This window comes from Sarcophilus harrisii, chromosome 1 (genome assembly GCF_902635505.1).
Source record: "Sarcophilus harrisii chromosome 1, mSarHar1.11, whole genome shotgun sequence".
Taxonomy (NCBI): Eukaryota; Metazoa; Chordata; class Mammalia; order Dasyuromorphia; family Dasyuridae; genus Sarcophilus; species Sarcophilus harrisii.
This window is the reverse complement of record NC_045426.1, coordinates 74221624-74239948: the sequence shown is the minus strand read 5'-3', so window position 1 is coordinate 74239948 and position 18325 is coordinate 74221624. Positions and strand designations below refer to the sequence as shown.

At 33.2% G+C, this 18325-nt stretch overlaps 1 protein-coding gene across 1 annotated transcript in view; it reads left to right on the top strand.

The window, feature by feature from the left end:
* The window catches only part of ABCA13 (ATP binding cassette subfamily A member 13), a 504928-nt gene that overhangs the window by 218484 nt on the left and 268119 nt on the right, over nucleotides 1-18325 (top strand). Inside the window, exons 36-39 of the mRNA XM_031957225.1 lie at nucleotides 3941-4078; nucleotides 5238-5424; nucleotides 8267-8485; nucleotides 15264-15460. Coding sequence (XP_031813085.1) covers nucleotides 3941-4078; nucleotides 5238-5424; nucleotides 8267-8485; nucleotides 15264-15460 — 741 coding nt within the window. The remainder of the gene's footprint in view (nucleotides 1-3940; nucleotides 4079-5237; nucleotides 5425-8266; nucleotides 8486-15263; nucleotides 15461-18325) is intronic.

Genomic DNA, 18325 nt, shown 5'->3' with positions numbered 1-18325 from the left:
TTGATTTATTATGGGCTGGGAAAGTACTGATGCCCTCTTGGGTGAAGGTAATTGAGATGGTGTTTCTGAGCTGTTGACTTTGCTAGACAAGGGTTTGAAGAACTTAGTAAAACCACGCACTCATAAAATAGCTGAGCAGTCCTTTGAATGAGCATATCTAGAACAGAGGAGCTGACTGGTAATAACTGAGTTATGTAATAGAATTAAGAGAGAAGATAGGAGAAAGGAAAGGAGGGAAGTCAGGATATCCTTATGAAGAAAGTCATAGGAATATAACTGAATGTAGGTCTGTTGCCATGGTGGATATAAAAATATCAGTGGATGTGGGTGTATGGATGAGTGCATGTTTGGAGGTAGGTAGATATGTATAAAAACCCAGAAAAGAGATATTTTTGACCCAGGTGACTTATCTGAGATTTCTGTATAGTCATGGACTAAAACAGAATCATAAGAGTAAGCATGTTTAATGGAACTAAATGTAGGGATCATCTCATTTGGCTTCTTTATTTAAAAGGATGGAAACACTTTCCCAGGATTGTAATTGCCAATGGTTCTCTGCACAGTTAGTTTGAATATAGGCAAGGATCATCAAAGCATTATAACTGGATGAATATTGGATGAATTGGGTCTGTCATGGCTCTATGTGGTTCTTTCTTTATGAATAATAACAGTTTTGGAGTGTCAATAGCTAATGGGTTTATTTTTTGTCTATTTATTTGCTCTAGTACTTACTAGCTATAGGTTCCTCATTTATACAACTGAAAACATGATATTTTATTTTGTATTCCTCCCAGATTTGTGAGTAAAGTAATATATAAATCATAAAATTGTATATAGAATGGATAGTAATGACTACCAATAGAATAACAATAATGTGTATAATTTAAATCAAAGGCCATTATATTATGTTGTTATTATCAACATTTTGTGTGGGGTAAAAGGAAAAAATGTCAACTAAAATGAATTAATCCCTGCCTCAAATAACTTACATTCTTACTATTACTACCATGACCAATAACTTACAGAAATACTTTTGGAACAACCCAATATCACTTGTCAGTATAATAGTAAAGACTGACAATAGTGAAAAAGTCACTGGATTTGTTGGCTATAACTGAAAATTGTTTATCTCTAGAGAGACTATTTGAAAAGATGAAGACCCAAGAATGGAAACAAAAGATGTTCCATGTAGTGATAGCCACATAAACCAAACCAATAGTATGTCAGCAAATGGTTGGGTCATTTTGATTTGTGGACATTGTCATAGTATAGAAATTACAGAAGGTTTAAAAAGCTGGGGGTTTAAAGTGTCCAAACTAAGTCATCAATGTCAAGAGACAGATCATGAAAGCTGAAGGAAATCATATAGCTCTAAAACACAGGCTGCTTTAGCATGAACATACAAATAATTTAATAAGTGTTACAATAGTGATGTTCTTCCTTCACTTTCCAAAATTGAGAAGGATTTTTATTTCTTGGCTTCTTGACATCATATCCTTGAAATTGGTAATTAGTAATTTAAAAAATATCTCTGCCCAGTAAAAGTTTCTTATACTTATATAAGTATGCTTATACTTATATAAGTACAAATCTTATAATATAATATGGGCCTTCACAAATTTAACAAATTATGGAATTCAGACCTTTAATTTTCCAAGAAATGAATTCATCTTTTGGAATAGCATAGGATAATAAAAATAACTATGAATGATCATATTTTATTTCATTCATATGAACAAAATTGATAAGAAAACTTTTTAATGGATTAAAATAAATTTACAGACCTGTATGAGTATTAATTTCACAGAAATCACTAATATGGAACTAGTGCTGTTATAAACTGGTTCTTTTTTAAGTTGATATTTAATAGTCATTTCTTCATTTTTAATGATCATTATGACATATTAGAATAGATATATTAGAACTTTTTAAAGCCTGGGACAAATTTGGGTGTGTGTTAATTATACAAAATCAAAAATGAACAAAATATAAATTGTGTTTGTTTGAGATGTTAAATTATTACAATTTTCAGTTTTAAAACTAAAGATCACAACAAAATTATAGTCCTTAAATTAAACTTTCTCTAATAGAAAAAATATAGTAAAGGGACAAAATCTCAGGGCTGACTGCACAATATTCCTTTACAGTGTCCCTACCTTACAAAGAGGGTCTGTTCCAAAAACTCATTTTAGGCTGATTGTTTAGAATGCAGAACATGTGAATCAATTAATCAATGTGAATCATTGTCAGTGTGATAGTTTGGAGCTAAGTTCCTGGGATATAACACAAAAACCTATTTAATCCCTCTATTATATGAACAAGAATCTCAAAGATGAGAATTCTTGTGGGAGAAGGGAGAAGGAGTAGATCATACTCTGAATCAGTGTAGGAACATAGATGAAATCATCAATAATAATAATTCATTTATAGAGAGTAACAGTTTTCAAAGTGTGTTCTGGGACCCTTTAGAATCTTCAAGACCTTTTCACAGGTCCAAAGGTCAAAACTATTTTTATAACATTGCTAAGACATTTTAATTTCTAACATGGAAAATATCGGTAGAACTCAACCACATAAACAAAAGCTCTTTGAGGGATGTTCAATAATTTTTAAGAGCTTAAAAGTGACCCAAAATTAAAAAAAAAGAAACCCCATTTTTATAGATTGTTAAAATTACAAAATAAAGTAGGCATTTGGATCACAGAATGTTAGGGCAAAAAAGACCATGAAATAGGAATGCCAATTTATGTTTCTGGAACATGTCAAGATTTAGAAAATGTTTTATATGACTAGAGGCAGTTAGGTGGCAGAATAGTTAGAGTGGTGAGCCTAGAGACAGGAGGATGTAAGTTAAGTCTCACCTTAGACCTTTCCTGGTTGTTTTTTCATTTTCTCTTGTTTCACTTTCCACATCTCTAAAATGTAGATAATAATAATATTTACCTCCCCAGGATTGTGAGGACAAAATGAGCAACTGTTTTAAATTGTTTTGCAAATTTTAAAGTGCTATACAAATGCTAGTTTTTTTTTTATTATTATTATTGTTTTGGCAAATGCCATTGAGTAGGTAGTGCGAGTATTATTATCATTTAAGAGAGGAAGAAACTGAGGTTCTAAGAGGTGACTTGAAATACAGGTACTTACTGGCACAAGCTAGTAGATGAAAAACATTTAGTGCTTTCCCTATTAGCTACCTTTTCAGTTTCCACGTATAGAACTAAATTAACTGTATTATTTCATTTCATTCAATAAACAAGTATTTAATCAGTACTATATTCCAGAGGCACTGGTAAACTCTGTGGATTCAAATACAAAGAATGAAATAATCCTTACTTTTAAAAAGCTCACATTCTAATTGTATTAATTAGGATTTAGAGCTATGTTTCTATGAGGAAATGCAGCCAAATTATTAACTTTGGACTCAAGAAATACAACATTTCCTAGTATCCTCCCTTAACCAGAAATGCTTTATCTGTAGCATGGGTTGCAGTTCGGAGGAGAGGTTATGGAGGGATTCAGTAGGTTGGGCTGATGTTGATAGCAAGGAGATTGCACCATGACTTTATAGAAAAGGGACACAGAGGCAGACTGACATAAACTGGAATTAGTAATCTATATATTTTCTATCTACAGAAAAAAAGAAAGTCCTTTGTTACATTTCAATGAAAGGTGACATCTTCATAAGTTAATTATATTCACATTTTATTTGAGTTAGGGGCCAAGTCGCAGCTACTGCTAAAGGAAATGGAGGCATGTCTATATTGAGAATAGATCACTCATCATTTTTATAAATGGGCCATATTTTGTGAAAGAGGGACTATCGATGTTATTTTAAGCTTGTGTTTCTTTCTAGGTATAAAAGTAATTATTCGGGTTTTATAAGACCTAATAAATATGAGACAATACCTTGATTTGTTTTAATTATAATCTCTAATTTTAGGAGATTTTGGACTAAAGAAACCATGGTATTTTCCCTTTACTATGTCATACTGGCAGAACTTGTGTGACTTCAACATGAAGAGGCAACAGCATATCAACTCCAATTTGTTGTTCTTCAATGAAAACTTCATGAATAAAGGTCTGTAAAAAGATGATAGATTTTGTTAATTTTTTTATCCTGCTTTTTTGGACAGGAATGATTTACAGGTAAGTCCTAGAGTGACTCTTTATGAGTACATGTAGAGAGAACCTTTTGCCCTCCTCTGGACTGCGACTTTCTGAATTTCTTTGACATCATGGCAATAACCATGTTTGAAGAACTTGGCTCCTCTAGTTTTTAATTGCAGCAGCCTTATTTTAAAATTCATTGTGTACCAAAAGAATTTGCTCAAGGGTATATCAAAATCCCAAATATAGTGTCAAGGTTAGCCTTATGTTGGGCTTTATCCTCTTAATTCATATTTGTATAACCAAAAAGTCAATGGTTCTAAAAAAGACCACAATGATAAGAGTTGCAAAAAATAGGGAATTTTGTCAATTAGAAAAGATCTTAGAGATTACTTAGTCTGATCACCTCTTTTTATTGTTGAGAAAACTGAGCTCTAGGGATAGGGATAGTCATCATAAGGATGACTTGTCCACTGTTACTCAATTAATTGGTGACAGAATCCAGAACAGAATTATACTGATGTCTAACTCGGTGTTCTTACCATGGAGCCTAGGATTTAGATAGATTTTAAACATGTGGATAAAGAAGATGATTAATTGTATAGGATCATGAGTAGTCACAGGATAGAAACTGGAACTGAGATTTCATTATTATAGGGAATTCTAGCTTGAACTATGTAGCTAGTAAACTTCACAGGAAACATTTTAAGCTTAGTCTTATAGGATTATAGAGTTGGAGCTTAAAGGAATCACAAGATTAACTAGTCTAAGCCCTCTTATTTTATAGAGTAAGCGAATAGAGGCTAAGGGAAGTTAAAAAGCTTATCCAAGTTCATACAAATAGTAAGTAGAAAAGTTGGGATTTGAATTGTATCCTTTGCTTCCATCTCCTAATCCAGTCTCCTCTCCTCCCTACCATGCTTGCTCCAAGCTAGCATCTATTTACTATAAAATGCTGAATATGGTGAATATGCATCATTTTTTGTATATTTCTTTAAATGATGACCCTAAACCAGTTCAAGACCTGAACAGGATAGATATTTTGAAGATACTAGTGCATTTTGAATAAATATCTTTGTTATTTTCCAAGCCCTTGCTGTGTCATGACATTATTTTGTTCATCCACACAGGATCTCTGCCACCAAATAGGCAAATAACAATTGAGGACAAAGTCCACACAGGAGTGACACTGGTATCAGTTACCAAGGAGTATGAAGGTGACAAAAAGGCTGCAGTTAAAGAGCTTACGCTCACATTTTATAAAGGTCAAATCACTGCTCTGCTGGGACCCAATGGTGCTGGAAAGACCACAATTATGTACGTCTGCTTTAAAAATGGTATACCGTTAGATGATTTGGTTCTTTTAAAAGTTGATTTATAAATCAAAAAAAGTTGTTATCTAATTTTTGCTTTGTACTGCAAAAAAATGTCAAGATATATATCACCAGTCTACCCAATAGTGCTCCACTAAATGACCAGTTTTAATCTGTCTTCTTTCTTAACTACCCAATTTAGTTTTTAGGCTCTTACAAGAATAGCGATTGTCCATTCTTGAGGCTTTTGAAGGAGATCGGTGGGTTGCAGAAAGGGTGGAGTGGTTTGTGAACTCTGAGAAGTAATAAGCATCTTTTTCTTCACCATGAAAAACAAATCCATTCTCATTTCCTGCAAATCGAACTTGTAAGAAATTGACCATGTTTTATTTAGTTCTTACAAACTTCAATGGCTCATGTAATATATTTTTCCTCCCACTAAGTTCAATTTTCTTTGAACCCATATAAGAAGATGAAGCTCATAGAGGAAATAGCATGACATTTATACAGCTGAGATTTTTTTTGGAAGCCCTGTTTATCTCATCTTATTCTATGACCAAATGACATAAAAATTTGGGTATAAAAACAAAATTTGGCTATAAAAATATATAACAAGAATTAAAACACTCCTTGGTGCATTAGGGGCTAGAAATCAGACTGTATCTACAAAATATCTCTGAAGTGAATCAAAAATGAGGAAAAATATTGGATTTTATAATTTTGTTAAAATTAGAACACATCTTCCTATATTTCAGTTTGTCTCAGTAAAAATGGGAGATTGATCACTATTAAATTGGACTAGTTTAATGGTTTCCGTGTCTCCTCTAACCAACTTTTTTCTGCTTTACATCTAAAGACAGAAAGAAATTCATAAAACTCCAGCAGTCCATAGGAAATGACAAATCATTTGTAAAAGAAGTCAAAAGAAATTACATAAATTTCATGCTATTTTTCAAGTTCATGGCAGGACAGAAAAATGGAACAATTGTTAATAGTTGTTAGATTGGAACACTTTTGAGAAGATGGCTAGAAAAGAACAAACATGAATTTGGAAAGCTATTTTTGTACTTTGTTTTGACAAATATATTTTATAATTAACAAAAAAAGCGGAATTCTATATTATAGGAATCATTAGATTAGGATTCTGAATTTTCTCTTCCTTTCAAAGTTGATTGATTTTGATGTGGAAAGCACCTCAGAGTAGAAACTCTTCATCTTACAAATGAGGAAACTGAACCCCCGAGGCTATTGAGCAGAGCCAGAATTTGTATCCAAATGCTCTCTCTGTCAGGAAGAGGAAGAGGGGAGGGATTGCTCTCGGGATGTCATCTATCCTTATCACTCAGTCAATCACCAAGCACCCATCAGACACCAAACCTGTACTAGGCACTGTTTTTAGTGCTGGGGATACAAAGAATAGCAAAAGATAGTCCCTGTTCTCAAGGAGCTCACATTCTAATGGAGATGACATTAAAACAAAAATGTATAAATAAAATAAATTAGAAATAATCACTAGGTACCAGCATTAAAGATACCATTAAAGGGATCAAGAAAGGCCTCTGGTAAAATATTATATTTTAGCTGGGATTAGAAGGAAACCAGGAAAGTTAGAAAAATAAAGAGAGAAACATAGGAATTCAGTTAATGAAAATGCTCAGAGTTTAGGGAAGGACAGTCACAGTTGAGAAACAGCAAAGAACAATAGATTTTAGAATAAACAGATGGGGAATATAGGGGAAGAAAGAAGTAAAAACAGTGGAAAACAGGAAGGATTAGGTTATAAAAGGCTTTGAATGCCAAACAAAAACTTTCACATTTGATCCTGGAGTTGATAGGGAATCATAGGAGTTTAGTAAATGAAGAGTGGGGTTGGGGCATTATATGGTCAGATCCACACATTAGTTAGATCAATTTTACACAATTAGAAGAGTGGACTGAAGTGAGGAGAAGTTTGAGGGAGACAAACCAAAAGGTTATTATTATTATAGTAAAGGAGCCTCTTTGAGTTTGTTCAGTAGGAAAATAATGTCTTCAAGCCTGTGCTTTAATATGACTTAAACAGCTTATCTTGGGTAGAAAGATCATTTTGGTGGCTAAGAAAAGATGGCCTAAAGTCAGAGAAATCAATCAAATTGTTATTGTAATGGTTCTAGCTTGAGATGATGAGGACCTGAATCAGGGTGGTGTCTCTGTGAAAGGAGAAAAGAGAATGATCACTGAGAGCATAAAAACTGAAATAAATTAGGCAAGATCAAAGCTATCAAGGATAAAGGTGACTCTTTTAGACTTTAATTTCATCTTTTCTTATTTTATCCACACGGACACTCCTTCTACATCAATGAAGTTTGCAACTCCTCTGTGAATTACGTAATTTTAACAGTTGATGGTCAAAAATTTCATCATTCAGCATTGAACTTTTTTGACTGCTTCTCTGAATTCAGATAAAGCATTTCCACAGGTGGCAGACATACAGACTATACTCTTGCCTTTTCCTTGAACCCTTTCGATGTTAGTAAGATTTGTTAGAGCTCAGGCTTTGCCAGAATAGCCTTGAAATATCCAAAATGAACACAATGACATAATGAAACATTAGATGAAACCTAAAAAAGTTAGAAAAGAATATATGGAAAAAGAATAAAGGGCAAAACCATGGCAAGGTTAATTTTCAGTCAAAACATATCCATTAAGATTCTGGCAAAGGTGGGGGAGATCTGAATAAGCATCATTTTAGAAGGCTAATCAAATAAACCAATGTATAGCTATGACTTTGAAGCTTTTTATAACATAGATATCACTTTGTAAATTGTTGATTTGTTGGCATTGAGGGTATTTCTTTTCTCTTTCAGATCTCTATTGACAGGATTGTACCCTCCTAATTCTGGCACCATCATTATTAATGGCAAGGACATGCAGACACAGCTTGCTGCCATTAGGATGGAGATGGGTGTATGTCCCCAGTATGATGTCCTTTTTGACAACTTATCTGTACGGGAACATTTATTGCTATTTGCTTCAATAAAGGCACCACTGTGGACAAAGAAACAGTTATATCAACAAGTCGATAAGTTAGTATTATTGCTCTTTTATTTCCCTTTCCCTTAGGAACAACAGAAATAATAAGTAAAGTGAGGTTGGAAGTATGGGCTAAAATTCTAAGAAAGAAAATAAAGACTGAATTTGGTTCAGTCAAAAGACTTTAATAAATCTCTACTATGTATACTGCATTAAGTAAGAGCAAACAGTTATAGACCTAGATGAGAAAAAGACCTTTTTTCCATAAAATAATTAATATTATAAAGAATATATTATTAAAAATTAAGTATTATAAAGATTATATTATTAAGGGAAAGATGAAATCAATGTGGGCTGAAATAGTTTTACATCAATTTTCCTTGAGGTAAACTGTGAACTGGGTCCTGAATGATGGGAAAATGGAATAAATGAATGCATGAATGAAGTAAATGAAAAAAAAATTAAGTGCTTACTATGTGAAAAGTATTATTATAAGTGTTCAAGATGTAAACACACAGGTGAAAGTTTCTATCCTCAAGGAGTTTTCATCATAATAGAGTAATATGTAATAAACCAGAAAAGGTATTTTCTTGATGTTCAATGTTTTTGCCATTAACAATGGAGTCACAGGGGTTGGCATATTTTGTTATGTAAAATCATTTTTTGTATTTCTTGCCTTTATGTTGGTTTGGAAAAGACTTTAAAATGTTTATCTAGCTGAATGTTGTCATATATACAGATCATGTTAATCCACAGTTTGCCTTCTCCATAAAGAATTTGGACTTACCCAGCAGTGTAAGGGATTTAGGTCAGACAGAAGAAAGACATTCTGTCATCAGTGGCTATTTCCCATAAGAGCACTCAATTGAGGAAGATCAGGAAAAATTATTTTTCTGAAAGAGTAACAAATATAAGTCTCTAATATGAACTTTGTGATATGAAAATTTAGGTGCTCTTCTGCCTCAAGACAATATTAATATATGCATGTGTTTTTTGATAATTCAAAATTATTCTGAATTAATGAACTTTATAAGTTTGATTCAGACTTCAGAATGACAAAGCCAAATAGAATGAAATAAGTCAAAATTATGTTTGAGAATTATTCTATATTTATTTTGACAATGACATTCCTAAAGTGACAAAACACATATCTAGGGCCAAGGGAAATGTGACTATAGAACAGTTCATATTAAAAAAAAAGCTAATAAACAGTACATAGTCTTAATGAACTGCAAACTAATAAAAGGTTACTCAGTTAATTACTGAACATGTATTTGGCACCAACTGTGTGTAGGGCATGGTACTATAGGTTGATAATACAATTACTAAAAATGAAACAGTACCAAGAAGGAAACAATAAGTGGAATGATGTAAAAATCGAAGGAGGTAACACAATTTTAAGCTTTGTGAATAATATCTGGAGATAATAGCCCACTGTACACTTCCTTGTTTAAATCACATTTGTCCACTTTTTTGTAAAAATTTTAGAAGGAACATTAAAATTCCTGAGGAGAATGACCAAGATAGTAAAGGAATTGGAAACTGCAATATGTGGATTGAATGAAAAAAGTAGTGATTTTTTTTAACTTGGGGAAGACAAGACAAGTTGGAACATGATAGATAGCTTCAAATATTCGAAGGGCTGTCATGTTAAAGAGAACTTAGAATTGTTCTGCTTGATCCCAGAGGGCAGAACCAAGACTAATAATTCAAAGTTTGAGAGTTGTTGTTTTGGATTCATCCAGAAAAAAGAAATGTCAACTCTTAAAACTGTCCAAAATTAGAATCTGGTTTTGCTATATTCATCTTACTATAGTTTCTATGATTACCTGTTAGAAATGTTGATAGGATATCTATTTTGAATAATAACCACTTATATGGAACCTACCATATGATGGACATTGTGCTAAGTGTTTTACAAATATTATCTCATTTGAACCTCACAATCTCCTTTTGTATTGAGTGCTATTATTACCCCCAGGTTACATTTGAGGAAACTGAAGGTGAGGATCATACAGATATTAAGTGTCTGAGGCCAGATTTGAAATCGTCTTCCTGACTTCGTGTCACCTAGCTGCCTCTCTTTTATATTTAAGAATTATTCCATATTTGTGTTGACAATGATGGTCCTAAGGTGAAAAAAATACATATCTAGGACCAAGGGAAATGTGACTAGAGAACAGTTCATATTAAAAAAAAAAAAAAAAAAAGCAAATAAAGGATTCATGGTCTTAATGAGCTGCAAGCTAAAAACAAACAAACAAACAAATTTGCTATTTCGTTACTCCATATATTATTAAACATGTATTTAGCATCTATTAGCAGGACACTACTGTGTCAAAATGAAATAATACCAAGAAGGAAACAATAAGTGGTATAATGTGGAAATTAAAGGAGGTAACACAATTTTAATCTTCACGAATAATGTTTGGAGTTTATAGACTAAATGACTTAAAGTTTCAAAATTACAGAATCATAAAGTTTGTTTTGTAAGGGACTTTAGGGGTTAAGGAAAATTAATGCTGTGAATAACCAATATTTCTATGTGATCCAGCTGTTCCCTCTTTTTGACAAGATCCCACTTCTGAAAGGCAGGAAGTTTCTGAAAAGTGTGATTGAGTAAGGTGATTGCTCCTAGTCCCCCAGGCAGCTGCTCCTTAACCAGTATTAGGATGGGCTGCTTGCTTAACAGAAACCAGCTAGAGCTAGACTTTCCCTAGGGGATGACTTTTGTATCCTGGGTTCCAAAACAAAGTTTGGGGGTAACTTTTTCTCCAATGGGGAAGCCAAAACCACATAAAACCTGTGTGAAATATCTTGTTTTTCTAGCTAAAATTGCTAGAGGCAGCTGGACTTCATAGAGCTATGAGCATTCTTTAAATATTAAAGAGGCATAATGAGGCACATTAGAAAGCCAGCCTACTTTTCTCATAAACTCCTTAATCCTGCCTGCCCTTCCCTCTCACCAAATTGAAGTAATTGGGAAGAGCTGAGAACTCTTAGCACAGTTTCTCATTAAAATATCCACCAATCCGTGTGGCTTTATGTTTGCCAAGGAAGGTCCAAATGATGTATTGTCAGACCAATCTGAAGGGAGACATGCCCAGATTTAAAAGGTGCTATTGGCTAAAGGGTACAAATGGAGACAAACTATTGCTACGGCTATATTGTAAATGATCAATCCAAAAGAGATATCCAAGAGAGATCATAAAAAGAAAGTGTACTACATGTATAAATGTATTTATAGCAGCTTTATTTGCAGTGTCAAAAAAGACAAAAACAAAACAAAAATGAAAGAAATAGCTATCAACTGAGGAATGGGATAATAAATGGTGGTATATGGATGTGATGAACGCTATCATTTTATAAGAAATGAGCAAATAGTGATTTCAATGAGACATGGGAAAATTATGTGAACTGATGCTATATAAAATAAATAGTTGCAGAATTTGTACTAAAGAATTATATTGACATCAATATTAAAAATTATACTAACATCAATATTACCAAAAAACAATTTTGAAGACTTTTATAAATTAATAAAGAATGAAATGAGCAGAATCAGAAAGATTTACACAACAATAAGAATATCAAGAGCAAAAAGACTAAAAGCAGACAGAATGATTAATACAATGACCATTCATGTTTCCAGAGGACTAATGATGAGGCATATTATTCACCTCTTGGTTGAGAAATGATAAACTCAGTATGTGCAATGAGACATAATTTTTTTTTACAATAATTTTGGGAATTTGTTTTGCTTGACTGTGCACATTTGGTACTAGGAATTTGTTCATCTTTTATTTTAATAGGGAAGGAATACAAGAGAAAAAAAAGAGATTTCTATTCATTTAAAAAACACTTAAAATTGAGAGGTGAGAGGTTGCTACACATGTAGTTGTTGCTTGCATTTTCAGATGAAATTATTGTACTAATTTTGCTAAATTGTTTTACTTTGTTAGATGAGACCACTCACTGGAGAGGAGGGCCAATTTGGAAATGTTTGTAATATTAAAAAAAAATCAAAACATTTTTTTAAATAATGAAAGAAACATTTGGCAAACTGAGCATTTGATGATAGCTCACAGATATTCTTTTTTCCCTTCTCTCAGTTTGATCCCAGTATCTCAATTCTTTTGCTACAGGAAAATTCAAGAAATTGTAAGAAAAGAAAAGTATTAAGCATAGAAGATATGTAGATAAGACCATATTTCAAAGCAAATAAATAATGATAAAAAAATCTGAATTTATAATAGTAAAAGGTATTATGTCCTCTAATAGTAGCTACTCAGAACTTTAGCCAATTAAATTTCTTATCAGTTTCTTCCTGTCCTTGCTGCACAGTGAATCAGACAATGCAAAGAGGTATCTGTCTGGGTAGAAGAGATTTTAATCTCAACTTTCTTCTAGAAATCTCCATTTGACCATATTTAATGTTATACTTTAATATCCTGGAGTAGAATTTAGCTTTAGAACCTAGATAATAGATTGGCAAATTGGACTAAGTAGAAGGCACTAATGGAATCAAAATAACCATCATGAGAAGCAATGAAATAACATAATGGATTAGCTGTACCTGTCATGAAAGTTAAGCATTACTTTGGAAAAAAATTGAGATAACTGAGGAATGTCAAGTATAGGGAATGGACATTTTTATTTGGAATGGACATTCTAGTAGGCCAATGCAAAAGATCAAATTGCATATGTCCTCACAAGATCTGGGGAAAACTACTTGAACTAGTGGAGATAGTGATCTCATCATCAATAGCTATCCCTTTATTAATTTTTTAGATATTTTTTGAGCATCCTCTATGTGTAAGGCACTTTGCTACAATGCATGAAGAAGAGCCAGGATGAGAAGATATGGATAAGTTGTTGTGTAATCTGTGACATTGAAAAGAGTTTCCATCTTAATGGATCATGAATCTATCAATGCACAATTATTATTATTTTAAAAATGACATTTTCATGTTATCTGAAAAGTTTATAGGTACCCAAGGTACTTACTATCGCAAGCATTGAGTCTACACAGGTGGTAGTAAGCAAACTATTTGCAATATTCTGTGTTTAATTTGCTAAAAATTGTTGGGCTCTTTGATGAGCAGTTAATGTATTCATGTTTATTAATAAAAACTATTTCCATAGAGAAATGAATATTCACCAACATAAAAAAATTCATTAACTGCTTACATGTGGAATTGAGTTAAGCACTGTACAGAGGTAATTTACAGGTGAACACAACATAGATAATGCACTACTTACTGATGAGGTCTGCTATGCTGTTGTTGATTCAAATATAATAATGTCTTTGGCTATTTATTCATTCATTTTTTCATTTAAGAAGCATTAAAGGCTATTATGTGCTAGGTGCTGAGTAGATATAAACAATACTGTACAGATTTGGGGTGTATATAGTTCAAAATGGAATGCAATGACATGACGGGTAGACAGGTAGATAGGGACATGTATAATTATGGTACAGAATATGATACAATAATACAAGAATACTATAGGACAGAGAAAAGAAACATTATATGTGACTAAGATTTTGGAGGATGTGGTATCTGAAATGGGTCTCAAAAGTTGGGTAGAAGTTAAAAAAATGGAGTTGTTGGAGGCAGAATAGTCAAGGCATAATAAACATGTAAGAAGTATACAATGGTTAGTAAAATGTGACTGAAACATAATAAATTGAAGGCCATTATTCTTTGTTTCTTAAATCAGTGAATAGTGTCTGTAATACCAAACTTGTATGAGAGACAGCTTAGTATAGTGGATAAAAACAAAGCAAGATAATAAGCCCTTGTATGAGAAGCAGCTCTCTGGGAAGTTTGTAAGTTATTAGGTTGTAGATGACTGGATGCCAGGTTAAAAAGTTTGAATTTTATACATTTGATGGGGAAATACTGAATGGTTTTAAGAAGGGTACAGGGTAGTTCTTGTACAGGAAGAGGAAGAATCTGAAAATAATGTGGTCAGTCAATATTCAACAAGCACTTATAAAGTGCTTAGTATGTATCATCATTGTTCTAAGTACTGAAGGATAATTGATTCAAATCAAAAGGGAATCTAAGAGGTTACCTAGGCTTATCCTGAGAGAGGAAACTCACTCTACAATGCAGGTCAGCACCTTCTGTGAGATTTATTATTATAGAGCATTGTCTGGAACACTGAGAAGTTAAGTGAGCCTAGAGTCACACAGTTAGTATGTGTCAAAGAAGCTACTTGAACTTGCTTCTTCCTGGCTCAGAGGCTATCATATATATAAGGCAGCTAGGTGGTATGATGCCTGAGGTTAGAAAAATCTGAGTTCAAATCTTGCCTCCTTTATTATCTATGTGATCCTTGAGAAGTCATTTAATCTCTGTCTGTCTTAGTTTCCCCCACTGTGAAATGGTGTAATAATGCTGTCTTCCATGGTGGTTGTGATGATCATTGAGATAATTTTATAAAGTGCTTAGCATAATGGCTGGAACATAGTAGGTATTTAATAAATGCTTATTTTCTTCCTTTCTTTTTATCCACTATACTAAGCTGCCTCTTATATAAGGTTGGTATTATAGACTCTATTAACTGATTTAAGAAATGAAAAAAATTGAAATCTAGAAATTAAGTAACATCTTTATGGTCACATAGTAATCAAGTTTCAGAGGCAGAATCTAAGCTTAGGTTTCTATTTTTTGATTCCAGTTAGTGTTCATTCTACCATACAGTGCTGACTCTCAGCTGTAACCTACTGAATTCTAAGGAACATTTCAATTGGATTGAGATTTATACAAACACTGTCAGTATTTTTTGTGAACCACAGTGATAGACTTTTTCATCTTCTAGAACCCTTCAAGATATGGATTTAACTCATCACCAACACAAGCACATCAGAGCTCTCTCTGGGGGAACAAAAAGAAAACTCTCAATTGGCATTGCCTTTATTGGAAATTCAAATGTCATTGTTCTGGATGAGCCTACTAGTGGTGTGGATCCTTGTGCTCGCCGAGGGATATGGGATATTCTACTAAAATATCGAGCAGGTAGGAAATGAAAATCATTTCCTTTTTTGTTCTGACAAGCTATTATTTGTTCATTAGAGATCTAAGATCATCAGTCATTCATAGGATCAAATCTTGCATCAAGAGAGATAAGAACAATTTTGTTTCAGAAATTGTTTCCTGGGAAAATAATAAAAAAAATATCATGTAGGAAAAAAACCCAGCAAGAACTTTAGAACTATTTTAAATTATTTCCTTCATGTTCCTTAAGAGTTATCTTTAGATTCAAAAAGCTGATTTATTAATATAATGATGGTGTGTATTCTCCCTCCATGTGTACATGATAAACCCTCCATAACATCTCATACTTTGAGATTCTTGTCTATTTATTTCTATGAATCATCTATAACATCTAACACAAAAGAAGCCTTTCTTCAATTCTTTAAATATCTTATGGGTACCACTGTAGTATTTGGGGGTTACCTGATAGCTACCTGATGGGACTACATGATAGACATTCTTTTATTGGGGGATAAATGTTTCTGAATGTGTCTTTTATACTACTTATGTTTAAGTTGATGCATATGTCAATCTATAGCAGCTCTCCAAGAAACACATGCTTATGAAATAACTAAATGGACTTGTTACCCAACAGTATATCATTATTTTTGAAATATGCTTGATTCTTCCATTTATTTCATGTACAAGAAATAAAAGCAACTTCAGCCCTCTTTACACTCTAAGACACTAAAAATTCAAAACAGCAATTTAGTGAACTAAAAATAAAGAAAGCTTATAATCCTTACCCTGTAACATATTCATTGAACATCCTTCTTCACCACCAGCCCATTCTACCCAACGTGCTCCAATAGTAAGATCATACAAACTGAAATCCAAAAGACAAAATAAATCCAAAAGAAATGTTTTGTGACATAACGGAGCTCTACTAGAGATTTGAACAAAGTATGTGTTTATATGGTACTCTCCACCTGAGGGAAAGAACTCACCATCTAATTGTGGCCAGTTTTATTTCTCCAGAAGTCACTTGAGACAGATTCTGAGGCTTGTGCATAGTGAACTGCCCACATGGATGAATGAGACAAGTTTGAAGTTCAGCATTCAGAGAAATTGCAGTCAAAAAAGAGCAATAGGGAGAAATAGGTGGGGAAGTACTGATGTTCCTGAAGATACCAGTTTAAAGACTTTAAGTGTAAATAGATAAACCAACAAATATTTTTTTCTTTTTTTCTTTGGAAAAAAATTTCTTTACAACATTATCCCTTGCACTCACTTCTGTTCCGACTTTTTCCCTCCCTCCCTCCAACCCCTCCCCCAGATGGCAAGCAGTTCCTTACATGTTAAATATGTCACAGTATATCCTAGATACAATATATGTGCGCAGAACTAACAGTTCTCTTGTTGCACAGGAAGAATTGGATTCAGAAGGTAAAAATAACCTGGGAAGAAAAACAAAAATTTAAACAGTTTACATTCATTTCCCAGTGTTCTGTCTTTGGGTGTAGCAGATTCTGCCCAAACTGAGTTAGATCTTCTCTTTGTCAAAGAAATCCACTTCTGTCAGAATACATCCTCATAGAGTATTGTTTAAGTATATAATGAACTCCTGGTTCTGTTCATTTCACTTAGCATCAGTTCATGTAAGTCTCTCCAAGCCTCTCTGTATTCATCTTGTTGGTCATTTCTTACAGAACAATAATATTCCATAACATTCATATACCACAATTTACCCAACCATTCTCCAATTGATGGGCATCCATTCATTTTGCAGTTTCTAGCCACTACAAACAGGGCTGCCACAAACATTTTGGCACATACAGGTCCCTTAGCCCAGTAGTAGCCCTGCTGGATCAAAGGGTATGCACAGTTTGATAACTTTTTGGGCATAATTCCAGATTATTCTCCAGAATGGTTGGATTTGTTCACAACTCCACCAACAATGCACCAGTGTCCCAGTTTTCCCCCATCGCCTCCAACATTCATCATTATTTTTTCCTGTCATCTTAGCCAGTCTGACAGGTGTGTAGTGGTATCTCAGAGTTGTCTTAATTTGCATTTCTCTGATCAATAGTGATTTGGAACATTCTTTCCATATGAGTAGAAATAGTTTCAATTTCGTCATCTGAAAATTGTCTGTTCATATCCTTTGACCATTTATCAATTAGAGAATAGCTTGATTTCTTATAAATTAGAGTCAATTCTCTATATATTTTTGAAATGAGGCCTTTATCAGAACCTTTAACTGTGAAAATGTTTTCCCAGTTTGTTGCTTCCCTTCTAATCTTTGTTTGCATTAGTTTTGTTTGTATAAAAGCTTTTTAATTTGATATAATCAAAATTTTGTATTTTGTGATCAATAATGATCTCTAGTTCATCTTTGGTCACAAATTCCTTCCTCCTCCACAAGTCTGAGAGGTAAACTATTCTATGTTCCTCTAATTTATTTATAATCTCGTTCTTTATGCCTAAATCATGAACCCATTTTGATTTTATCTTAAACCAACAACTATTAATGATAGAACGGAATACAGCCTTAAGTTCAGGTAAAACAGACCATCTTTTCTGAGTAATTTTAGATGTGCTCAGCTCTTCATGACCCTCTTTGGGGTTTTCTTGGCAAAGATACTAGAGTGGTTTGCTATTTCCTTCTCTAACTCATTTTATTTATGAGGAACTGAAGCAAATCGGGTTAAGTGACTTGCCCAGGGCCATACAACTTATAAGTATCTGATGCTAGATTTGAAGTTGGGTCTCTATGACTCCAGGGTCAGCACACTATCTACTGTGCTATGTAGCTGTCCCAAAGAGTGTATTTATCAATGAAAAAAAAATTTGCATGATAAAAATGAATTAACATCTGGTGGGATAGAAGATACTGTAGATTCCCAA